This window comes from Setaria viridis, chromosome 7 (genome assembly GCF_005286985.2).
Source record: "Setaria viridis chromosome 7, Setaria_viridis_v4.0, whole genome shotgun sequence".
Classification (NCBI taxonomy): domain Eukaryota; kingdom Viridiplantae; phylum Streptophyta; class Magnoliopsida; order Poales; family Poaceae; genus Setaria; species Setaria viridis.
Genome location: NC_048269.2, coordinates 26302063 through 26326290, shown reverse-complemented (window position 1 = coordinate 26326290; position 24228 = coordinate 26302063). Strand labels below are relative to the sequence as shown.

At 48.1% G+C, this 24228-nt stretch overlaps 4 protein-coding genes across 6 annotated transcripts; 2 read left to right on the top strand and 2 right to left on the bottom strand.

The window, feature by feature from the left end:
- The first annotated feature begins 3798 nt into the window (after positions 1–3798).
- Positions 3799–7905, top strand: LOC117863222 (mechanosensitive ion channel protein 5). Its single transcript, XM_034746840.2, has 5 exons — positions 3799–6269; positions 6403–6526; positions 6622–6915; positions 6995–7197; positions 7321–7905. Exons 1-5 carry the CDS (start codon positions 4387–4389, stop codon positions 7604–7606), a joined length of 2790 nt encoding a protein of 929 aa, XP_034602731.2. The 5' UTR covers positions 3799–4386; the 3' UTR covers positions 7607–7905.
- Positions 7906–10406: 2501 nt separating this feature from the next.
- LOC117862735 (uncharacterized) lies at positions 10407–11809 on the bottom strand. The gene is made up of 3 exons (XM_034746241.2): positions 11674–11809; positions 11316–11446; positions 10407–10797 (listed from the first exon to the last, which is right to left on the bottom strand). The coding sequence occupies exons 1-3, from the start codon at positions 11806–11808 to the stop codon at positions 10635–10637; spliced, it is 429 nt and encodes a 142-aa protein (XP_034602132.1). The 5' UTR covers position 11809; the 3' UTR covers positions 10407–10634.
- A 5520-nt stretch (positions 11810–17329) lies between these two features.
- LOC117864103 (calcium-dependent protein kinase 12) lies at positions 17330–20295 on the top strand. Its single transcript, XM_034748114.2, has 8 exons — positions 17330–18336; positions 18564–18707; positions 18794–18946; positions 19059–19165; positions 19244–19411; positions 19505–19632; positions 19886–19985; positions 20055–20295. The coding sequence occupies exons 1-8, from the start codon at positions 17592–17594 to the stop codon at positions 20112–20114; spliced, it is 1605 nt and encodes a 534-aa protein (XP_034604005.1). The 5' UTR covers positions 17330–17591; the 3' UTR covers positions 20115–20295.
- On the bottom strand, positions 18532–24228 carry LOC117864104 (uncharacterized). 3 transcript variants are annotated; one of them, XM_034748117.2, is made up of 15 exons: positions 23955–24228; positions 23775–23835; positions 23574–23680; positions 23196–23264; positions 23057–23111; positions 22933–22980; positions 22643–22800; positions 22272–22510; positions 22012–22102; positions 21808–21936; positions 21568–21721; positions 21134–21228; positions 20799–21054; positions 20111–20266; positions 18532–18868 (listed from the first exon to the last, which is right to left on the bottom strand). In XM_034748117.2, exons 1-13 carry the CDS (start codon positions 24144–24146, stop codon positions 20869–20871), a joined length of 1584 nt encoding a protein of 527 aa, XP_034604008.1. In that variant the 5' UTR covers positions 24147–24228; the 3' UTR covers positions 18532–18868; positions 20111–20266; positions 20799–20868. The 3 variants fall into 3 exon arrangements, with proteins under 3 accessions (XP_034604008.1, XP_034604007.1, XP_034604006.1); XM_034748116.2 differs by having other exon boundaries at positions 18532–19258; positions 20111–20167; XM_034748115.2 differs by having other exon boundaries at positions 20111–20167.

Genomic DNA, 24228 nt, shown 5'->3' with positions numbered 1-24228 from the left:
GGTAACTCATCTAGAGCAAAATTTGGACTATGCATATATTGTAGTTCTAGCTAGATGGCAAGTAAACACATGGTCCTCATTCAAAGCATCTTTAAACCATCACATCTAGTTTGACTCCCAAAAATCCCCACCTTACACGGTATTAGATCCTGTCACGATCCTACCTATCAGCGCAGGAAGTCTAAGAGCATGAACGTAAAGCACATGTCTAGATGTTATGATAGATCAGACATGCAAATCTAGTCACCATGACTACAAGAACACCATATGCAATCTACAAGCTTTATAGATTGGAATAAGCAAACTCATAATAGTAGAAATCATAGAAGGAGGCATATGGATCGCTAATGAATCGAAACCAATCTATTACTTCACCATGAATAATTGTTCATCACAAAGATTTCCACCGAGGCCATACCCGTGACTTGTGAATCCTAGCTCCAGAACTCCGGCATGGATCTTCCTCGCAGGGTGATCACGCCGGCTAGAGCCTAACCTAAGCTATCTTCCGGACAACTGCATGGCCCTCAGCTCTCTGTAGATGGTTGTCCCTCAAGTTTCTCAGCTTCTTCTGCTTCGGATCTGATCTCCAATCTCCGTGCTCGATGAAATATCGGGGTATTTATAGTCTGGAGAGGGTGCCATCCAAAAGGCAAGTCAATGGGGCGAGGGAAAGGCCCAGGCCGATCGGCTTGGGAGGGTCCAGGCCGATCGGCTTGGGAGGCCTTCATTTTATTACCCCCTCGCGTCCAACTTCGTCGTCAAGTCTTCTCTGATATTTAGGAAACTTATTTTTACTTGCATGCGAGCTTGTCATGTCAATAGCCTCGGGATCAGGATGGATCTTGATATCTTTCCAAAATCCTACTTGTTTAGGTCTTTGATCCTGAAGTGAACTTGTCATATCTTGTGAAACATAGCCCTTAAGTCTTCTTGGAGGGGTCCTCATCGAAGATGAGGATGAATGGGCTCCATGGGACCCTAGGCCGATTGGCCTGGGCTCCATAGGCCGATCGGCCTCGGCCCTTTTTGGGTCTCTAGCCTTCGTCTTTTTCTGGATTGTTGCTTGTCTTGAGCCTCATCCAATTATGCTCCAATTAAGTCCAATTTCCTAAAAAATAGAATGTCCTCCAAAACACAATGCGTATGCAAAAATGGCCCAATTATTGAGTATGATCAATAGTTATGATATCATTTGTATGGCATTACTGAAGATAAACAGGAGTAAAACTGTGTAAATGACGAGCATCAACACCCACACACCTGCCCATACCTGCATCCCTCCCCCGCCCCGGCCGGCGCCTGTAGCTCGCGCCGCCACCCCACACGCGTGCCTCGACCACCGCGCCGCCGCCAGCCCCCACGCGGACGCACCGCCTCTGGCTGACACGTGCCGGCGGCACCCATGCCGGCTCACTGGCTGCCAGCCTTCCGGCCGCCATGCAGCCACACCACCGCGCGCCTCCCCCGCGGCTGTGCGAGCTCGCCAGCACCGGAAGCCAACTTTTTCATTCAAATGTTGAGTTTCAACTTTTTTTAAAAAAATGTTCCAACATTTTTTCCCTAATCGAACATTTTTATGAAAAATGTTGGGTCAACTTTTTTATAAGATTAGAAGACCTAACTTTTTTTATAAAAATGTTGGTTCAACATTTTTTCCAACATTTTTTCAGTTAAAATGTTGAATGGGCCATTATCCTAGATACGATCTAGGCCTTTATGGTTCTATTGTTTCTACAATCTTTTATTCATCAGTCATGATGTTCATAAACCCTTTGGCCCTTTTTTCCCTCAAAAACAGATAACTAACTGTATGTATTTTGTTATCAACAAGCATGTCATCTATAACTCAAACTAGCGAATTGGGATGAATAATTTCCATGACAAGAAATCTATCCAACTTAGATCATGAATTGTAATTTGTAACCATCACTTAGTGTTAGGTTTGCTTCTTATGGTGAAGCTCCTCTAGCTTTCAATTCACCACGAGAAGTGATTCTATATGATTCTTTATATAAAATCCTTCAAATGTTGAGTTTCAACTTTTTTAAAAAAATGTTCTGACTTTTTTTCCCTGATCGAACATTTTTCACGAAAATGTTGGGTCAACTTTTTTATAAGATTAGAAGACCCAACTTTTTTATAAAAATGTTGGTTCAACATTTTTTTCGTTAAAATGTTGAATGGGCCATCATCCTATATACGATATGGGCCTTTATGGTTCTACTGTTCTAGAATCTTTTATTTCCTTTGCTTGTCATCAGTCATGATGTTCATGAACCCTTTGGCCCTTTTTTTCCTCAAAAATAGATAACTAACTATATGTATTTTGTTATCGATAAGCACGTCATCTATAACTCAAACTAGTGAATTGGGATGGATAATTTCCACGATAAGAAATCTAACCAACTTAGACCGCGAATTATAATTTGTAACCATCACTTAGTGTTAGGTTTGCTTCTTATGGTGAAGCTCCTCCAGCTTTCGATTCACCTCGAGAAGTGATTCTATATGATTCTCTATATAAAATCTTTCAAATGTTGAGTTTCAACTTTTTTAAAAAAATGTTCCAACATTTTTTCCTGATCGATTATTTTTCAAAAAATGTTGGGTCAACTTTTTTGTAAGATTAGAAGACCCAACTTTTTTATAAAAATGTTGGTTCAATAATATTTTTTCGATTAAAATGATGAATGAGCCATCATCCTAGATACGATCTGGGCCTTTATGGTTCTACTGTTCTAGAATCTTTTATTTTCTTTGGTTGTCATCAATCAGGATGTTCATGAACCCTTTGGCCCTTTTTTCCCCCCTCAAAAACAGATAACTAACTGTATGGATTTTGTTATCGACAAGCACGTCTTCTATAACTCAAACTAGTGAATGGGGATGGATATTTTCCGCAACAAGAACTTAGACCACGAATTGTAATTTGTAACCTAACAATGGTGAAGCTCCTCCAGCTTTCGATTCACCATGAGAAGTGGACCATCATGTTCACACTGTTCATATAAATTAACGTCATTAGTCTTTCAATCGACAATTGACTCCATTCTAACTCAGGCTCGTGTTTTCTTCTCGACACATATTTTCCTCTTGGCGCACCGCACATGCACCTAGGTCACTTGCCCCTCCTCGCACCTCCTTCCACCGCAACATTCGATGGCGTCTCTACCATTGCCATCCACATCACGATAACATAAGACTTCTCCACCAACGGCCGTCGTCTCTACCATTGCCATCCACATCACGATAACATAAGGGCTATGTTCGCTTCAGCTTATTCAGCCGGCTTATCAGCCACCAAACAGTGTTTTCCTCTCACAACAAATCAGCCGTTTCAGCTTTTCAGCCGGCTTATAAGCTGAAGCGAACAGGCCCAAGACTTCTCTGCCAACGGCTGTCGATGGTCTCACTACCTCGCTTCTCTGTCCCCGTGCCCGCTTCCTCCATCAGTTCGGCCTCCTCTCCCCAAACTCTTTCAAAGGACGCGGAGTACAACCAACCCGACAAACCCCCACCCCTAACCCTAGGCCAAAAGCCATGGCTGTTGACTTTGGAAGATCACTGTGGAGCATCATGTTCACACAGTTCATACTCAATTTTAGGTGTTTGTGTAGGACGCTTGTCAAAATAAACAGTCACGGTGTTAACACAATGTAGCAAGCCGCATGGGACAAGCCACGTTGCTCTCATATGAGATGCCTTTAAGGCAGCGGGTATCAGGAGGATCGCCGGAGCAAAGGCGAGGTCAGCTGCAAGCCTACAACTGCAAGGCAGTGACCAACGGTTGAATCAAGCGCACGTGAGGGACAAGGACGCGCATCAAAAGCGCCCAAAAATAGCCATGGTTAGCCCACCGGAGCTCAGCACCAGGATCGCACAGCCCCAACTAAACTTCGCTCGCCGGCGGTTGCGGGGAGCACCGCGTCTGCATGCTCGCCAGCCACGACCCCAGTGCACGCCCCCGCCGTTCCCCCCGACCCCTCCGGTATATACTACCCGCGAGGCTCCCCTGCGCTCCCGTAAACGCGCGCCGCGCGCCCGTCGCCAGAGCAAGCATCGCCTGGTGGCCCGCTCGCTGCCAGACGCGTGCGCCGCGCTACCCGGCGAGCCAGGAGCCCCTGCCCTTTTGCTCGCGGCCGGGACAGCGCGCTCGCCGCTGGTGCATGCGTGCGTGTGCGCCTTCGTGTCCCGCTCTGAGGCTCTGGCTTGCTGCTACCGCCAACGCGCCCCCGCCCCCGCCGGCGCGGCGCGCATGCATGAGCGTCCACGCATGCCTGCCTGTCGCCCCGCGTTCCGAGCCGAGTTCCCCTGTCAATAGCAGACGAGCCGGCCTGTGACCGAGCGGCTGATCCGATTGGGTTGCCGCCTTCCGCCGGAACCATGGATCAGCAGCGGAGGAGCAGCCTCAGGTCGTACGGGTCCAACGCCTCGTCCAAGTCGGGCTCCTTCGACTTCGACCACGACCAGGACAAGGACCGCGCCGGCAGCCAGCACGGCGACGGCGACCGCCGCGAGGTCGTCGTCAAGATCGATGCCGAACCGCACTCGCCGGTCTCCCTCAGCGCGGCCGCCGGCGTGTCCCGGAACAACTCCGCGGTCAGCACTCCGCGGGCCGGCGGCGCGGTGAGCATGCTCGCGGCGTCTGCGTCCGGGTCGAGCGCGTCGACCTCGCCCAGCGTCGGCGGCGACGCGTCCCGCTCCGGCGACTCGTTCAGCTTCAAGAACCGCCCGCCGCAGTCGCCCTCGTCGCCGGGGGAGTCCAGCGAGGACCCGCCCAGCCGCCTCATCGGCAGCTTCCTCCGGAAGCAGGCGGCGGCCGGCGGGGAGCTGTCGATCGACCCGGACTTCGAGGTGGACGACATGAGGAGGCCACCGCGCGCGCCGACGTCCGTCAGCGCATCCAGGGAGCTGCGCGTCTCGTTCCAGAACCCCCACAAGCGGTTCTCCCCGTCGACGTCGTCGGCGTCCTCCTCCTCCTACGACGGCGGCGACAACCGCAACCAGAGTGGCATCGACGGGGACACCGCCGAGGTGCTGCGCTGCACGTCGACGTCCACCGGCTCCTCCCTTCTGGCGCGCAGCAAGACGCGCTCCCGGCTAATGGACCCGCCGCCGCCGTCGAGCGCCCCCGCCAACGAGCCGGACCCCCGCAAGTCGTTCGTCTCGAAGGGCCTGCCGCCCAAGTCCGGGCAGCTCCGGTCGGGTCTCATCGGCAAGTCGGGGCTCATCGGCAAGTCGGGCGGCTTCGACGACGAGGATGACGACCCGTTCGTCGACGAGGGAATGACCTCGGACTTCAAGCGCGACACCATGGACTGCCTCCTCATCATGGAGTGGGTCAGCCTGGTGGTCATCGTGGGCGCGCTGATCTGCAGCGTCACCATACCCAGCCTCTCCAGGAAGAAGGTCTCGGGTCTCCACCTCTGGAAGTGGGAGCTCCTCGTGTTCGTGCTCATCTGCGGCCGCCTCGTCTCCGGCTGGGTGATCCGCATCGCCGTCTTCTTCGTGGAGCGCAACTTCCTGCTGCGGAAGAAGGTGCTCTACTTCGTCTACGGCGTGCGCGGGGCCGTGCGGAACGTGCTCTGGCTGGGCATCGCGCTCGTGTCCTGGCACCTCCTTTTCGACAAGGACGCCAAGCGGGAGACCCACACACTGGTGCTCCCCTACGTCACCAAGGTGCTGTGCTGCCTCCTCGTCGCCACCGTCATCCGCCTCGTCAAGACGCTGCTCCTCAAGGTGCTCGCCTCGTCCTTCCACGTCTCCACCTACTTCGACAGGATCCAGGAGGCGCTCTTCAACCAGTACGTCATCGAGACCCTCTCCGGCCCGCCGCTGGTGGACGAGAGCCGCATGATGGCGGAGGTGCAGAGGCTCCAGAGCGCAGGGGCGGCCATCCCCAGCGAGCTCGAGGCGACGGCCATGCCGAGCAAGTCCGGGCCCGTGCCCAAGAGCGGCCGCCTCACGACGGCCCCGTCCAGGCGAGGGGGAGGGGTCAGCAAGCAGCTGCAGAGGCAGAAGACCGAGCGGCACCTGGACGATGGCATCTCGATCGACCAGCTCCACAGGCTCAGCCAGAAGAACATCTCCGCATGGAGCATGAAGAGGCTCATGAAGATCGTTCGCTACGGGGCGCTGACGACCATGGACGAGCAGCTCAAGCATGCGACGGGCGAGGACGAGCTGGCCACGGAGATACACAGCGAGTATGAGGCCAAGGTTGCGGCCAAGAGGATCTTCCAGAATGTCGCCAAGCCTGGATCCAAGTGAGTGCTAGTACATCTCTCTTCTCTGCAAAAGTTAAATCTCAGTACACATTTCCGTGTTCAACACTTCGTTTGAAATTTGAACATATATCATGGCATCGTTCGTTCTGAACTCTGAACCTATTGCATGCAGGCACATATACCTGTCAGATTTGATGCGCTTCATGAGGCAGGAAGAAGCCTTGAAAGCGATGGATCTTTTTGAAGGAGCGCAGGAGAACAACAGGGTCAGCAAGAGGTCGCTCAAGAACTGGGTGGTAACGATCTTGACACAGTTTCTCCTCTTATCATCCATCTCAGAGAGAAATTTCCTGGTGCTTATTGTGTTCCACTGTCGTGTGAATTTCTGTAGGTGAACGCGTTCAGAGAGCGCAAAGCACTTGCCCTGACGCTCAACGACACGAAGACCGCGGTGAACAAGCTCCACCAGATGGCCAATGTCGTGGTCGCGTTGATCGTGCTTGCGCTCTGGCTTCTCATCCTAGGGATCGCAACGTCCAAGTTCTTCGTCTTGCTCAGCTCGCAGCTCCTCGTGGCGGTCTTCATGTTTGGGAACACTCTCAGGACCATCTTCGAGGCGATCGTGTTCTTGTTCGTGATGCATCCTTTCGATGTCGGCGATCGATGCGAAGTTGATGGAATGCAGGTGACTGGTTCTCCTTGATGCTCTATCTACACTGAATAATTTTGCTTCGCACGAGCTGAACTGTTAAAATGCGCACCAGGTGGTTGTGGAGGAGATGAACATCATGACGACGATCTTCCTCCGATACGACAACCTCAAGGTGTATTATCCAAACAGTCAGCTGGCCCAATTACCGATCATGAACTACTACAGGAGCCCTGACATGGGAGACGCCGTCGACTTCACTGTTCATGTCGGAACACCAGTGGAGAAACTGTCCCTCATGAAGGAGAGACTATTGCAGTAAGTACCAATGCATTAACATCAGTCCATTTCCAAAGATTATAATATAAATTCTTTATGCCATCTGAGTATCTGACTGCTTAATTAAGATTACTGATCCTGTTTTTTCTTTTGAAATTTCAGTTACCTCGACAACAAGAAGGAGCATTGGTACCCTGGCTCCATGGTGGTCCTGCGCGACGTGGACGACACCAACAAGCTGAAGGTCTCCATCTGGTGCCGCCACACGATCAACTTCCACGACATGGGCATGAGGTTCGAGCGGAGAGAGCTCCTGCTGCAGGAGATGATCAAGATCCTGAGGGACCTCGAGATCGAGTACCGGATGCTGCCACTCGACATCAACGTCCGGAACGCGCCTACCATCCAGTCCGCAAGGATGCCGTCGACATGGACGTTCAACTACTGAGATCATGCTGGATACCTTCGTCAGACTTGTTTGTGAGGTTCTGCTCTGAAGTTTGCTAGAAGTAGAGTAAGTATTCCAGAATCCTAAGCCAGTGTTCCCCTGAGTGCTTTGAGCTGTGACAGCCTGCTGACGAGAGAGGCAACAGGTCTTGCTGTCCCTGCAGCCATCACTAGTGCTTTCCTGTAGTTAATTGTGTTGTTGGTCCGTACTTTTTGTGCCTATGATGACAAGTAGACATCTTATATGCTACAGAATAAGTGTGATTATTTAGCTCATCTAAAAGATTGAAGTTATGAATAATTGTGTCTATTTCAATTGATAGAACAAAAGGAATTTTATGAATTTATTCTACATGCAAATATTGTATATCATGCTAATTCTCGAAACAAAAAGGTACGCCCATCTTTATTTTGGATCGAACTTGCATTCTCTGGGCCAAGTATGAGGAGGCATTGGCGTTTGCATTTACAAATGGAGGTACAAATCTTGTCACTGTGTGCCATGTACTGAAAGTCTGAAAGAAAGAAATTAAACGTGACGGCAATACAAATGCTCAACTTAACTGGAAATCAGCAGCAATCAGATCGCATGACGCTGTCACCTGGTGTACCTTGACGGCGTCGAGAGCAGCAGCTGCCGGGAGCGCACGCGCACCTGCAGCCTCACGAGCACCTTCATGAAGCGGATGGCGACGTTGGCCTGCTTACGCACGTACGCGCCCCGCGCGAACGCCTGCAGCTTCACCAGGCTCCTCAGGGCGCGGAACGCCTGCCTCGCCTGACCACGAAATGGATGGACCTGATCAGAGCCTGAAGCACTAGAGATCATGCATCCTACTGAACTTTATGCAGATCGATCAGTTGTGGCGTGCGTACCAGGTGGCCGCGGAAGTGGGCCTGGATGGTGGCGGCCGCGGAGTGCTCCACGGGAAACTCCTGGTTGCCGGCTCCTCCCTCCGCCGGCACGGCCGTCGCCGCGGTGGCGCTCGTCACGGGCCTCGGTTCCACGGCCCTGGTCGTCGTTCCGCAGGGGGGCGACTGCGCGAACACGCGGTTCATCCCGCGCGGGCGCGGCCACCGGCGACGGCGAGGCTTTGGCGTCTCGAGCCGCTCGACGTCCGCGCTGCGGCTGAGCCGAGCGGCGCCGGACGGGCGGGTAGTGGTGCGTCGCAGGAAGCTCTTCCTCGCGGCGGCGTCGTCGCCCCTAGCATCGCCACCGCGGCCGCCATGGCGTTGCCGAGGTCGCCCGTGGCGGCGGCGTGCGCCGAAGCAGCAAAGCAGACGCCGGAGGAGCGCGTCCATGCGGTTCTCGATCTGGCGGTGCCAGGCGGAGATGGCGAATTGGCGAGTCCACGCGGCGGACCGCGGGTTTCGAAGTGCGCGGGTGCAAAGAGGAGAGAAGACGTGCCAGGATGAAACCCAGCGATGGAGGGATGAGCTGTGTAAGAATTTTGTTGTATCGAGAGAGAGAGAGAGAGAAAGATGGATAACTTTGAGCCGGCCCATAAGAGGGCCACGTAATTGATCAGAGCAGGCCGACCGGGCCCACGTACGCCTGGATAACCTCAGCCCGTAGACCCAAACTGCTAGGTCCATGCCCCCAAAACGTTAGGTCCATGCACGAAAGGCTGAAATTCCCCATCGCCGCCGACCGCCGAAGGGACGCCTCAACACGAGACGCCGGTGGCCTCGGCGACGGCCGACGGGCGATGTCGGGTCGGCGGAATCGAGGGCTACGCGCCGCGCATCGACTCGTTCGAAGATGCGTCGCGTGATGGCTTTGCCCTTGCAAACCGCAGCTAGGTTCGCTGTCTGGATCACCACCTCTTCTTTGTCGGCACAAGTTTGCGTTCCCCAAGAAGCTTCGGTGTGGAATGATTCCTTTTCAGCCTTCGCGAGGGATTTTGGTCTGGACTGACTGCAGAGTAAAGTAAACTCCCCATCTTCTAGGTTTTCATCGTTTACCTTGTGCAATGTCGATATCTTTTGAGACAATCAATTGACTGGTAGTGACGATTGTTGTATCGACTCATTCACTTAGCTTCCTGGCAAACCAGACGAAGTACAGAGGGGAGACAAGCTAATAAATGTAAGGTAACTTCTGTTTTGTGCTACAGTTTAAATTCATCCCAGTGAAATTTGATTGTATTTTCTCCACAGTTCTCTAGCTAGGCAGACTGCTTGCTTTGTCATGGCAAGTTTATATGCACCAAATATGACAGTATACTATTAAAGGACTTTAGGACTCTTTTTAAATTTTTAGATATGCCGCCTTGGGTAGATAGAGGACTTGTTTACTCTTTTAAATTTTAAATACGGTGTCTTGGATAGATTGGGGCGCTGCAAGAAACAAAGGGAGAAGTTGTGATGGGATATTTGATGTTACAAATAGATTAAGAACTAATCTGGACGTTGTGTTGACTTCTCCATGTACCTAAGCGTTGCTCAATAGCTGTGCTATAATTTAGGATGTTGCTAACATGAAGAAATGTCCTTGCTGACAGATATATCCACTTCCTCTGGTTTCCCTTTTTTTAAAAAAAAACTCAGTGGAATCATTAGCATACATGCATCTTACTCTATTTCTTTTTTGTTTCATTATCGTTCCCTCAGGCTCACTAACTTGTTCAATTTAGGAAACTTGTTAGCGCCAATTTTCAAGAATGCGCAGGACTGCTGCGTAATCACCTTTTTGTTGATTTCCAACATGTATACACTTTGAAACTTCACTAAATGCTGCAACCTATATATTCCAAGTAGTCAAGGATTCAGGTGATAGAACATAGCGGCAAGCAATGCTGTTTAGACAATTTCTCATTAGCAGCGATCTTACTTTATATGTGAAGCAACATGGTTATCAATATTTGTTACATGATCTGGTAAGTAGTACTGGAAGACAGATATTATACAATTAAACACCAAATTGTTAACAATATGTGCAACTTATTCGACCCAAAGTATAACCGACACATAATCACATCCATCTTTCCTGATTTCCCAACATCCCAGCATTTCCCTGGCATGAACGCCTAAAAGATCGCACAAGCAGTGGAATTTGGCTGACATGGAGTTGATGTGAAGAACATGGTGCATCTCTCCTGCGGAATATATGTGATAGCATGCTTGCTTCCACCGTTTTCATCCATGGACAGTGCAGGCGCATTCAGATAAGCATAAGCACTTCTTGTCCACCTGCACCCAGTGGAAGAAGAAGGTGGTCTGTCATATCCATATGCACTTGGATATGTAAGATTCTTCTCCTAGGACGTAAGCACTATAATATAAGCATGGAACCGTGTGATAAATTGATCTTCTGAAAATAGCCATGTGGGTACTGCATCATCAGAAACATTTTTATAACATACATTACTAAATTGTGATCTACGTATATTGACTCTTGGTTCCTTAGTCTAGTTGATTAGCATCTATTTTTTTGCTACAGGTTCTTGGATTCTTATATTTTTGATAGGATAGTGCTCATAACCATTATATGGCATTATGACAGGGAATCCAACTAAGGGATTGGATGGAGTGGGATACAGATTGTTTTCCACACTGGGCCACTTATCCAATTTCTAAAGGATGATGGAGCTTGCTATTTAGAAAGGTGCGCACCACCGACAGCGCAACTACAGAAAGCAGCAGAAAGAATGGGTAGCTTTTGTTCAAAAAAAGGAGGAATGGATAGCATGATCCTATGAAGAGTTTACCAGTGTTTGATGCCAATGATCCGTGCCTCAGTGCTACCGGCAGCAGCCGGCCCCATGGTTGCCCCACCTCCTGTGTTCCCCTCCTCGAGGATCTCCCTGATCATCTGCTCGAAGAGCACATAGTCTTCCATCTGCTTCCAAATGATCGGCTCACCAAGTCACACGATTGTAAGAAGACTCGAAAAACATGATCGTAACAAGACTTGAAAAACATGATCGTGGTAAGATGCATCAGATATCCTTTTTTGATTGCCTCTGATGAATTTTCTGATATGTTAGACATGATGCTGAAAGCCTGAAACCTAAGTAGGCTGTACTGACAGGTAACCGATACAGTTGGTCAAATGCAAGGACTGACCTTGAGCGCCTTGGCTTTGATTCTTGCAGCCTCCTTGTCGGCAGCGAGGCGGCGCTCCTCCTCTTCCACCTCCTTCCTCCTCCAGAACTCGTCGATCTCCGCCCTCGTGATGCTGTACACTGGGACGGCCGCCATGATCGTTGCAGCTCTGGCCTCCGGGAAGCAGGGCTTTGGTGGCTGCAGAGGAGGGAACCGGTGGCAAGAGGGATGGGATGGCCGGTCTATCTCTCTACCTCATATATATGCACTGCTACATCTTTATCTGCAGGATCTTGCATCACCCGGCCCACCTACCTATCTGCTGATAAAAGCTAGCCACAACTTACGGTCACAGGCCACGGGTGCAGTAACCTGAGCTTCGATCTGGTGGAGAACGATAGGTTGGGTTGGGTCCCGTTCCGTCTACTCTTCTCAACCATCAGTTGTGCAACTTTTGTTAGTTTACTTGTCGTTGGTGGAGAGCCAATGACTTAAAAATGAAGATGGATGAACAAAGTGGGGGAGAAAGGTGGTTGGGGGCTTGGGGGCTTGGGGGTACAATAAAAAAGAGTGAAAAAAGAGAGGCTAGGAGTGTGCATGTGTGTATCCCTCAGTCTCACATCACCACAACTGTTAGGAGCTTCGTAGGGTTAAAGCAGGTCATTGGAAATGTCTGCGTGACTTGGCAGGAATCACCGTGTGGTCGTTCGCTTTCGTCAAAATGAACGTTAGGAATCAAGGTGGTTTGAGTATGCGTCAAGGATCAAGATGAAACCTGTTACCATCACTTTACTGCTCTGGATATCATTGTGTATATTCTGAAACACAGCTGTTGATGTCAAAACTGAAAAAAGTTAGAGCGGAGATGGCCTATCACAGTCACATGCTACCAAGATGATGGTAACTGAAAAAAAATACTTGTCACTGGTAACTCGGATTGCGATCATTTTCCAGTTAAGTGATACTTAGCTACCAAGATGATGGTTGTGATGGTGACTTTGAAGCATCTATTTTACTCCGGCACGGTGACGATACCCTTTGTATTTGACTTACGGATGTGATTCCGGCAGTCCTGATAAATAAATATTCCCTCCATTTCATATTGTAGATCATTTTAGTTTTTCTATATTTATAGATACTATTATGTATCTAGATATACACTATATATAAGTGCATAGCAAAAATTATGTAACTAGTCAAAATGGTCTGCAATTTAGGATGGAGGGAGGGGACAATAATCATCTGGAGCGGATGCTTTCCGAATGCAAACCCCCCAAGGCCGAAGTGACCCGTCTGGCTTTTTATAGAAACCGGGTTTATATTTCACATATGTTTTGGTGGTTACAACCCAAATCTTACAGAGACACTCTTGAAGTAAGTTCCTCCTGGTCTTCCTCGCCACTGGCGGTCGGAGCACCTAGCTTGAAACCGACCTCCTCCCCGGCGAAGGAACATAGTTTTTTGTTGCCGTCTTGAGCAGCACATCGAACACGACCTACTTTGTAAACGCTGAACGACCCGGCTGAAGAAGATGGTCATTGGTCATCGCATCGCTAGAGATCCTAGCTCACCGGATGACGACGAACCCCAAGGGGAGCAGAACCACCAAAAAAAAGGTGGAAACCAAAGCCCAACCCAGCTTCTCAAAGAGTTGGTAGATGTACCTCCCTAATCTTCCGCCAGCGTTATCTGACGGAGACGAGGAAGGGACAAAAGAACCTGATGCTGCCGCCGCTCGCGATGTCGGGGAAACCGTCGTAGATGTCGGAGGAGCCCACACCGAAGCTCGACATGGCGTCATCCTTTCCGCCTCTCCGCCGTCGCACACTGGAGCCGCAGCAGCACAGGGAGATGAACCCACACCGCATCACCGGCATGGTCAAACCTAACCCTAATCTACCTAATCCAAACCTAGTAGAGTAGGATATGTACAACGGCCCCCCAATCCACAGGTCCCCACCCTCCTCCGACACCGACGAGGCTGGCGTAGGGGGGAGGACCTAGCAGATTCGGCGCCGAAGTGAAAATCATCCTCGACTCGCCCTGTTGTACTGTAGAGAGGGGAAAGGAGAGGAGACCAGAAGACCCGAGCCCACACTCAACTGACCAACCGAGCCTGGCTGGTTTGCTGCCACACCATTTATCACCAGCCCACGGCCCGGAGTGAGATGTGAGGTCATTCAGACTTTGGGCCATCCACACTGAATTTCCAAGCTTCCTCTCAAGCCGAAGGCTGAAATCTCAAGTCTAAACTCGTCGGATTAATAATTTTTTTATATATTTTTTACGATTTTGCAGAAATAAATAGTCAAACCAAAAATTTACAAAAATAGACCTATGCCGCCGGACCAAACGGCGGTAGCAGCTTATTTCCAGTTGAAATGGCGATAAGGGGTCTTACCGCCGGGTGAAATGGTGGTAAGGCTCTTACCGTCCCCCATCCGGCGGGCCACCCACAGGTTGGAATGGCATTGGTTTCGAGGAAGTTTTGCCGTTTCATCTGGCGGTAAGGGCGCCCCGCCAGTTCAAACGGCGGAAGCCATCCCTTACATTATATATACGGCGGGGCCTCCCATTATATATACGGCGTGCGGCAGCTCCCACCCATGCGCCAGAGCAGATGAAGCAAGCCAGCTAGCAAGGGAGGGAGGGAGACCGAAGGCAGGAAGGGAGAGGAGAAGGGAGGGAGGGAGGGAGGAGGAGGAGGAGGAGGAGGGAGGGAGGGAGGGAGGGGAAGGAAGGAAGGAAAGAAGGGGGAGGGAGGGGAGATTGAAATTTTCGGTTGTTGCTTCATTTCAGATATTTCTTTAAATCTCGTAGTTTAGTTAATGTAGATATTTAGTAGTACATAGATCTAGGAGTTAGTTTAGTGGATGTGAGACTTAGAAAAATCTAGCGGATTTTAGATGTGGGAAAATGTAGCATAGTCAGTACAGTGGATTTAACTTAGATATTTAGTTCACAGTAAATTTAGTTTGTTGATTTATGTAGATTAAATTTAGATGAATGTTATTTGCATTGCTAGGGTTATATTTTGTTTAGGTATTGACAATGTAGTTGTTATAGTGATAGTTGGAATTATTAGATTTAGTGAGAACCTTTGTGCTTGTCACGTATATTATCCCAGGTAGATGCCTATGATAAATTTAGTTCGTAAGGTTGGTTTACTCTTAAATAGTTGTTAGTGTGGATGATAGAATTAAATGATTCCACCATTTATTGAAATGAAGGCGTCGTTCGAGTTAATTTAAGTTATTGAGAGTAATTTAGACTGCTCGTTTCGTGTATGTTGGCAGGCACGTCGGATAGTTTATATTTCCAAGTCTTCTATAGTCCGGGGGAGGTTAGATATGGTCCAGAAGGGATAGATTTGAGTGGATTTCCTTATTTCTGCAAGTATTTACCAAGAGCAAGAAAGAGGACTTGGGGGGCATATGCAGGTGGCTTTGTAAGGATTTCGGTGTTGATAGAGATCAAGTGGATGTGTCTGTGACGGCTGTAGCGAAGAGACGGTCCGACATAAACTTTTGGGAGCTGCTCCCGCTTGAAGGAACCTCAAGCTACCGAGCTTATGTAAAGGGTTGCACGAGGCGCGGTTTACCGCTCATATGGTATGTTCAACGGTTCACGAAGGTTGGATCTAGCAGTCAAATGGAAGAAGAAGTGGGAGGTGCTGAAGTTGAAGTGGAGGAAAATGTGGAGAGTACTGATGGGGCAAATGAAGAACTTGACAATGATGGGGCAGAAGGGGCAGATGCAGAGGATGATGTTGCAGCCTATGAGCCAAATGCAGGAGGACCGTGCACATGACGATGATGCATTCGTAGCGTACCTTTGGTGGTTCTTGCCGAGGATTAGGACGCGGGTCACGTACGTTCCGAGTCAGCCACCGACGCAGACCGCGCCTATCACGCAGACGTACCTGCGCTCGAGGGACTTCAACTTCGACGTTGCGGTAAGCTTCTTCATCATCTTTGTTACTCAACTTGCATCATGTGGTGTGGCTAACTTCAACCCTATCCTCTTCCCAAAGTACAACGTTATTGCAGAGGTAGCCACTGAGCTGACGTACAACGTCGAGCACTTCCAGCACCTAACTAATCATCAGCACGAGATGCTGTACAAGAGGACCTTAGGCGCCTGCAATAGGTTCCTAAGGGTCGTCAGCTACTGTGGCAGTTGCGGGGACGTCGGGCTTCCACCACGGGCTGCCTACCCTCGTTCGTCCTCTCCACCTCCTACTCACCAAGCTGGTATGTCCTCTCAGCCACCCGTTTGTCCGCTGTACCCCGGCCCCTGTACTGCACCACGGGCACATGCACATTCATCAGCGGCCGGGCGTCTTGGGCCACACCGACACCACCGCTGTTTTGGCATGCCCCCGCACGGCCTGTCCACTGTTCCACGGTACCTGACCCTGACAAGTACGTGAACATTATTTTGTCGTACACCATTGATGAAATGTTATCCAATTAACCTTACTAACTAATTATTTCTTAACTCAGCCTCGCATATGTACGGAGCTTACAGTGGAGCGAGCCCTCTTCTACTGCACCAGGCATAGAGCTACACCACTACGGTGCGTGATGAATACATGTATTCTATTCCATTTTAAATACGCAACAAAACTAACAATACCATTTCCTTGGTTGCTTAACAGGGTTTGCAGACCGCGGAGGGGCTTCGGAGGACTCCATCGAGGAGGAGGGACAGAGGTCCAGTGTCCATGCTTAGGTGGATGAAATGTTGAGACCCGAGCCTGACGTGATCAGTGCTTCGCAGTTGCGTGACGCCCCGGCGCGACCCAGGACTTTGCGACACCACCTACGGCTGCAGCAGGACGTCCGCCTCGTGACGTTGCCCCACGGGAGCCCTTGATGTACGACCAGTTCCAAACTAGAGCTGCGCAGCGGGCAGCGAGGCGTGGTCGTGATCACGGTGAGCCTCGTTTCAAGCGAGGACGCATTTAGTGCGTAAGACCTCTTTTTTTACGTCAATGTAGGCTTTCATGTGTACGATTGTATAGCGTACGATGTGTGGTCATCCGCAAACTACTTTATCTAGGTCGGGAGTTAAATCATTTTTAATTATTTCATTCAATCACTCTATCTCTCTCAAATTACGAATTTACATATTTTACTTCCAAAAATATCATAAAAAATAAAGGAACAATATTTAAAATAGAGGTATAGCCTCAAATTATGAAGTTACGTACTGCAATGGAACTACATAATTCACTTTCATAAATGTCATAAAAAATGAAGGAAAAAAAAATTAAAACGGAGTTATAGCCGGTTGAACCGGCTGCAGGCACTTACCAGCCGGCACCCTTGTGCCGTTTCAACCGGTGAAAGGTAGGCCTACCGCTATTTGGTCCGGCAGTATAGGTCCATTTTTGTAAATTTTTGGTTCGACTACTTATTTCTGCAAAATCATAAAAAAAAAATATAAAAATAAAAAATTATCGGATTAACCAAGAAAAGAAAAGAAAAGGCCCGGCAGGGAATGAGTTGGCTGCGCAGACCAGCTGTTTCTCCATCACCGGCACCACCGAATAAAAATCGCCCCCGCCGCACTGTGTGCATATATAGGATAGCGTGATTCCCAGGCATTGCCTGAATCTTCTTTTCCATCTCGAGACAACCAGACAACGCATAAAGCTCAAAACCCGGCCAAGAAGCAAAACAGCTAGCGAAGGGGATTCATTTCAGCAGTTGAGTTGAGCATCACGTCAAGTCAAGCTTTGCCGCCAGTTGCCCTCGTATCATATCCTCGTCATCCCTTTGCTCACAAAAGGAGCACTCGGAAAACCACCCCTCAAACCGTCTCGTCTCGTCTTGTCTCCCACCAGCCACCACCACCTTCGACGGCGGCTCGACGTCGTCGTCGGTCGTCGCCGTCCTGCCCAAACGAACACAGAAAGAAGCAGCAAGGAGGCGATGGGCAACTGCTTCACCAAGACGTACGAGCACGAGATACCCATCACCGTGGACACGCCGCGGCGGCCGTCGCAGCCGCAGTACCGGCCTCCCCACGAGCGCAAGACCCGGGACGTGCCGCTGTCCTCGGGCTCGCGCTGGCCGTCCCGGACGCAGACGCAGGCGCGGCGGCCGCCCTTCCCGTCGTCGGGGTCGAGGATGGGCGGCGCCAGCCGGCGGGCGCCCTCCGGCGAGGTGGGCCCGGTGCTGCAGCGCCCCATGGTGGACGTGCGGACGCTGTTCCACCTGGAGCGGAAGCTGGGGAGCGGGCAGTTCGGGACGACGTATCTGTGCACGGAGCGCGCCACGGGGCTCAAGTACGCGTGCAAGTCCGTGTCCAAGCGCAAGCTGGTGCGCCGCGCCGACGTGGAGGACATGCGCCGGGAGATCACCATCCTGCAGCACCTCAGCGGGCAGCCCAACGTGGCGGAGTTCAAGGGCGCCTTCGAGGACGCCGACAGCGTGCACCTCGTCATGGAGCTCTGCACCGGCGGGGAGCTCTTCGACCGTATCACGGCCAAGGGGAGCTACTCCGAGCGCCAGGCCGCCGCCGTCTGTCGTGACGTCCTCACCGTCGTGCACGTCTGCCACTTCATGGGGGTCATGCACCGAGACCTCAAGCCCGAGAACTTTTTGCTCGCCAGCCCCGCCGACGACGCGCCGCTCAAGGCCATCGACTTCGGCCTCTCCGTCTTCATCGAAGAAGGTTAGCTTAATCGCAACCAAAAGTTTCCAGCAAGCTGGGCTCAAAAGTTGCAGCTGAAAAGTAATAGTATCAAACAAGAACAAAACAAGCATACACGATGTTGCTAGAGAACAGGGGACAGTATAGTTCATACGCCGCACTAACCTGATCACTATAGACAAGAACGAAACGAACAATTCACCATACACGCACAAGTAATGCAAGGATATTGCCCCCAACCAATGCAGGTAAAGTCTACAAGGACATTGTGGGAAGTGCATACTACGTGGCGCCGGAGGTACTGCGCCGGAATTATGGCAAAGAAATTGATGTCTGGAGTGCTGGAGTGATCTTATACATTCTTCTATGTGGGACACCGCCTTTCTGGGCAGGTGAGTATTGATACATCTTCATCCTAACGTAGTACACTACCTCAGCATCAGAGGCTAATTTTCAGTGTTTGCATATATCTGAGCAGAAACAGAGAAAGGCATATTTGATGCTATACTGGTCGGCCAGCTTGATTTGAGCTCCGCCCCGTGGCCCTCCATATCTGAAAGTGCAAAGGATCTCATCAGGAAAATGTTGCATAGAGATCCTCAGAGGCGCATTACTGCAGCTCAGGCCCTAGGTAGCACTCTTTAACTGCCTTATCATATATCACTTCAGTTATGGAGGCAAAGTTCATCTGCATTTGTATGGTTTACATTTCATCCCAAACAAATGAATGACTCTATGTGCAGAACATCCATGGCTCAAAGATGCACCTGACAGACCTATTGATAGCGCAGTCATGTCAAGAATGAAGCAATTCAAGGCTATGAACAAGCTAAAGCAACTAGCACTCAAGGTAATCTCCCTAACAAGAATAACTACTTTTTCGCCTGTGTCAAATTGAGCTTGACAGATCGTCTCCTTCTACTGTAAGGTAATCGCGGAGAACCTATCACCAGAGGAGATAAAGGGATTGAAGCAGATGTTCAATAACATGGATACAGACAAGAGTGGCACAATCACAGTCGAAGAACTGAAGGAAGGACTGACAAAACTAGGATCAAAGATTAGTGAAGCAGAGGTTCAGAAGCTTATGGAAGCAGTAAGATTGCTTATTTCGTTTGACTTTCAGACTATCACCAAGTTAAGTTTAAGTGTATGAAATGCTTCAATAATAATACTTTGGTCGGTGCAGGTTGACGTGGACAAGAGTGGCAGCATTGATTACACAGAGTTCCTTACTGCCATGATGAATAAACATAAACTGGAAAAGGAGGAGGATTTGATCCGTGCATTTCAATACTTTGACAAAGATGACAGCGGGTAAAATTAATTCTGTTGAATCAAGAAAGTCATTTATTTTCCATGCATCACCTTGATGAAGAGCTATACAATTGAATAATGCTAGAATTTTGTAAAAGCATATTACACGCCACTCATTTTGTTCATAATATAACAAATTAACAATGCTCAATACATGCTAGTGTCGCAGTGTCATTTTGCTTGGTTAAACTCATTTGCGAAAACAAAAAGGTTCAATATAATTAACCCGAGACAACGTACATAACAACTGCAGGTACATAACAAGAGACGAACTAGAACAAGCTATGGCAGAGTATGGAATGGGCGATGAAGCAAGCATTAAACAAGTACTAGATGAAGTTGATAAAGACAAGGTGAGAATATTCTTCCCAGTAACCAATCCCAGTTGCATATATCTAATCATCACCCCACTGAATACACAGGATGGGAATATCGACTATGAAGAGTTTGTGGAAATGATGAGGAAGGGAAGTTATACCTGAGGCATCTCTGATCTCATGATGGAAGAGGTTGTATATATATGTTTCAACAAGTACTGCAAGTACAAACAACAATGCAAGTTTAACTCAGAACAAGTTGTTTTCTGCAATTATGGTCCGATAGTAGTATGTACATTTGTTGATAACCAAATATGCTGCAAGAGAGAAATTGTGCAGACTTAAATATTGGCATCATACATACATACATACTCAAAAGGATATATATAACCTATCTGAAACCTGGAGCTAATCCTGGTGCAAGTCACTTTCACTAACAAAGTATATTTCCTTTGTTTTAAATTAAACATGTTCAAGATTGAGGCTAGGAAAAGGGAAAATATGCTTAAACAAAATTATGTAATTCATGGAAAACCACAATTTGTGCAATATATGAACAGGGAAATGCTATTGCATAGCCAGCAAAGAATGACAAATACAGGGGTAGGATAACATAGTTTCTGTTAGGTGTTGTTCACCCAAAGTAGCTGAAAGCCATCAGAAAAGGTAGCCAATTTTCTTAATAGTGCATACATAAGCTTATATGTCCATAACATTGAATCCATGTAAGTTGCACTGCTGGGGAGATATTTGGTGATTTTTTTTCAATGTGAAGTGCAAACTAACCTGTGGTATTCCATATATGTATAAAAAGAAGTTATAAAGCAAATAAAATGAGAACTAGCTGACCTTTTACATATGGGCCCTATGAAAAATGGGCATCGGTCCACAGCCATATGGAAAAAAAATCCGAACCACATTATTGGAGAAAGAACTCTGAAAATGGAATTTGTGACTTCAGCTCATTGGCTCTTCTGCTGAGATTACGCAATGTCTCTATATAAGGCTCATCTCCTTCAACTGCAATTATTTTGGCAAAGTCCCCAGTGCCAAAATAGTCCACCACCCTATTAGCGGCCTCAAGTCCAGTTACATATGCCTTTTCCTACGATAAAAAAGTATCAACCCATAAATACAACCTTTCACTGTTTCTCCGAAACATTTCGTGACATATTATGCCTCACTTTTGAAAAGGATCCATGTCGATTGACAATCCAATCACCAGCAATAAACAAATTCGGAAAAGAAGTTGATCCTCTTGGTGTGTACTTGTAGGAACCTGCAAGAAATGCATTTTTTTTTTGGTGTACCAAATTAAATATTCCTCAGAGTATAGTCTGAAACAACATTCTAAACCAGCACTTGAGATGCACTTATACCACAAAAGTAGGATTTTTATTATTATTATGATTCTTGGTCATCGTCACAGAATGAATTCACAACTGACATCAATTTGCTTGGACACTATGAACTGAAATGATTTAGAGCATAGCATTACAAATTGTATACAATGCTTAATGGTAGCTTGTTAATTACTACATACAGAAAGTTATCAAGAACAGTGGCCTTTTAAGCATTTACATTAGAAATTTAAAATGAGATCATGATCTCACTTCACCTGGAAGAAAGTTGATTACAGATTTAGGAGATCTCCTGACTGATTTTTGGATCACACTAGCACCCTCAAAATCTTGTATGCATTTGATAAGATGCAGTGAAGCTTCAGAGACAATATCATCATCATCTAGAGGTATCAGCTGGCTAGCATTATACTGCAAAAAGAAATTAAGTGTATATGATACATCCTAGCAGAAATGCTGCATATTTTTTAATTGAATAGAGGTGGCCTTGAACATACAAATTCAGCCTCCACCACTGTTATTGATTCTTCGTAATAATCATCATATATTGAGGTAAGGTCAAAGAACGTCCAACCAGATGAATCATCAAACCCAGAACATACGTTGGCAACCTTTGGAATTGTGATCTGCAAAATTTCATAAAATTATATTGGGGGCACAACGTGTGAACAGTTAGCAAACGAAGTGCATACTCTGCTTACCTTTTTGTCAAACCATAATTTTACAGAGATCACATCTACTGCAGACAGGTGAAGAAGATTGGCGAATTCTCGATGAGACCATAGGGATGGACTTCACTTGTCAGAAAAGCACATAAATTAATTGCAGATTTCAAGTTGTAAAACTTATGGCTCCTCTAAGTAGATTATATTTTCTTACCAGCTTCCAAGAGTACTACTGAATGTAGTAAGCTAAGGCAAAACTGACCCAGGACTCATGCAGTGACCACATACAGTATTACCTGTTTTTGACAATGGACTGTAGAGAAGAGAGTCCCGTGGCTGAAACAAATGCATCTGCCTTATATACATCGTCACCACAGACAATAGCAGAGATGCATCCACTATCCGTATCTATAGTCATACTTGATGGAACTTTGTTTGCTACAAATTTTAAGCCTTCCATCTCCAACAATTGCAGCCAAGGAGATAAAATTTTTTCTTCTACTTCGCCACAGCACAACAAGAAGTCAGAGTTTTCCTGTAAAATAGGGAATTCATTAAAAAAAACTAGACCTACAAAGAGACAACAAGATGATAAAAGCTTCATTTATCAAAGTATTATCTTAAGGAAAATGATCATTGATGATGTCGAAGAGCATAGGCATAGAACCTGATGAGACAACATATAGTAGTACAGCATCCCCAGCGTTGCAGCTGCACTACATTGCTCACCAGGAGCAAACAGGGCTGCCTGAATAGCTGGCTCAAATACTTCCTTGTAGAGCCTTTGAGAGCAACCGTACATCTTAAAAAGCTCTCTTGCAGTCACTGCAGATGAAGACACCAGCAATAATTTGAGAAAGATAAATAAGTCACAAAGACACCATCATACACGTGCTCAACTCTGAGCTAGTTGGCAGATTCAAAATGTTGAGACAATAGACAATGAGACTTTCTTACTTGCATCATATTTCCTCCAAGCAGTGTCAGTGTTGTCAAAGTCAATTACTGGACCAAAGCAATGCATAAGTGGTTAGGAAGTAAGCTGATGTATAACACAAGCTGAACAGTTGGATACCCGTACCTGCAGCTATGACAGGAATTGAAGTCAACCTATCAATCAAAGGAAGGTTAGGGAACTGCAACAAAGAAAATTCAGGATATTATGACTAATTTAGAATCTGATAAAAAGATAACCAGATTAAGATACAAAGAAAACGTACCTCTGGATATGCAAAGACTCCAAAGGGAGCTGGTAACCGTGGCTGGTTATGAAATATAGGGAATTCGACCTACATGGTGATCAGAAGGATTAAGTTAACATTCAGGATGGAGGGACGTTAACATATAGTAGATAATTTAATCCAGACTACAGTGCGGTCAGTATAAACTAATATTGCTATAGTCCGAAACAAATTCCTGAGTTTTCCTACTGATATCCAGTATAAGTAATAAATCCACCAAAGAAATAATTCCAAAAGGCGTAGAGAAATTGACGGATTCATTCCTCGTCGGATTTATTATGAGAAATTCATTAGCTATGATCCAATGCAGTAATTCACTAAACAAGTGAGAAAACGAAAATAAAGCAAAGAAATTACTGAAAGGCCCTCTGGAGAATAGTAGGCTGCTCTATTCCAGCCCGTGAAAGGCGAGATCCCCAGCTCATCGACTAAAGCGAAGATGTTGCGGTACGGGTACCAGAATCCTGTGCGCAACGCCACGATGAAGGAATTACTGAAACAAAACTGGCACCAGATTGAAATGTATAATACGATACTGTACACTGAAGACTGAAATACCTCTAAGGCCAACCTCCTCGGTTGGGCCACTCTCCGCGGCGAGAAGCGTGACATCGTACCCCTGATCATCAAAACGATTTGCAGATTGGCAGTAACGATCAAAACTACTCCTCCAAACTTATGTGTACACGAATCCACGAGCTACTACAATCCACAGGAGAGCTCTAGCGCGAGGCGAACCTGTTTGACGAGGTGGTGCGCGGCGGCAAGGCCGGCCCAGCCGGCGCCCGCGACGGCGACCTTCTTCCGCTGGGACTCGCCGCCTGGTGAGGCCTCTGCCCTGACGGAGCTCCCTCGGCGGCGACGGAGCCGGCGGGGGATGGCGAGCAGTGGCAGACGGCCTCCGGCGACGAGGGCCGAGCACCCGCACATTCCGTCCGCAGGAAGCTTCCCGAGTCGAGGAGAGCGCGGCGACGAGTGGCTGATTGTCCCCGCGAGGTGTTCGTCTGTATGC

Excerpts from the sequence above, each read along its gene's own strand:
- LOC117863222 (XM_034746840.2), top strand. The coding sequence starts at position 4,387 with ATGGATCAGCAGCGGAGGAGCAGCCTCAGGTCGTACGGGTCCAACGCC. Across the intron at positions 6,270-6,402 it reads GTCGCCAAGCCTGGATCCAA|GCACATATACCTGTCAGATT; the intron begins GTGAGTGCTAGT and ends TATTGCATGCAG. Across the intron at positions 6,916-6,994 it reads GCGAAGTTGATGGAATGCAG|GTGGTTGTGGAGGAGATGAA; the intron begins GTGACTGGTTCT and ends AATGCGCACCAG.
- LOC117862735 (XM_034746241.2), bottom strand. The coding sequence starts at position 11,808 with ATGGCGGCCGTCCCAGTGTACAGCATCACGAGGGCGGAGATCGACGAG. Across the intron at positions 11,447-11,673 it reads TCAAAGCCAAGGCGCTCAAG|ATGGAAGACTATGTGCTCTT; the intron begins GTCAGTCCTTGC and ends ATTTGGAAGCAG. Across the intron at positions 10,798-11,315 it reads ATCATTGGCATCAAACACTG|GTGGACAAGAAGTGCTTATG; the intron begins GTAAACTCTTCA and ends CACTGGGTGCAG.
- LOC117864103 (XM_034748114.2), top strand. The coding sequence starts at position 17,592 with ATGGGCAACTGCTTCACCAAGACGTACGAGCACGAGATACCCATCACC. Across the intron at positions 18,337-18,563 it reads CTCCGTCTTCATCGAAGAAG|GTAAAGTCTACAAGGACATT; the intron begins GTTAGCTTAATC and ends CAACCAATGCAG. Across the intron at positions 19,166-19,243 it reads TAAAGCAACTAGCACTCAAG|GTAATCGCGGAGAACCTATC; the intron begins GTAATCTCCCTA and ends TTCTACTGTAAG.
- LOC117864104 (XM_034748117.2), bottom strand. The coding sequence starts at position 24,146 with ATGTGCGGGTGCTCGGCCCTCGTCGCCGGAGGCCGTCTGCCACTGCTC. Across the intron at positions 23,681-23,774 it reads CGAGGAGGTTGGCCTTAGAG|GATTCTGGTACCCGTACCGC; the intron begins GTATTTCAGTCT and ends CGTTGCGCACAG. Across the intron at positions 23,112-23,195 it reads GAGTCTTTGCATATCCAGAG|TTCCCTAACCTTCCTTTGAT; the intron begins GTACGTTTTCTT and ends TCTTTGTTGCAG.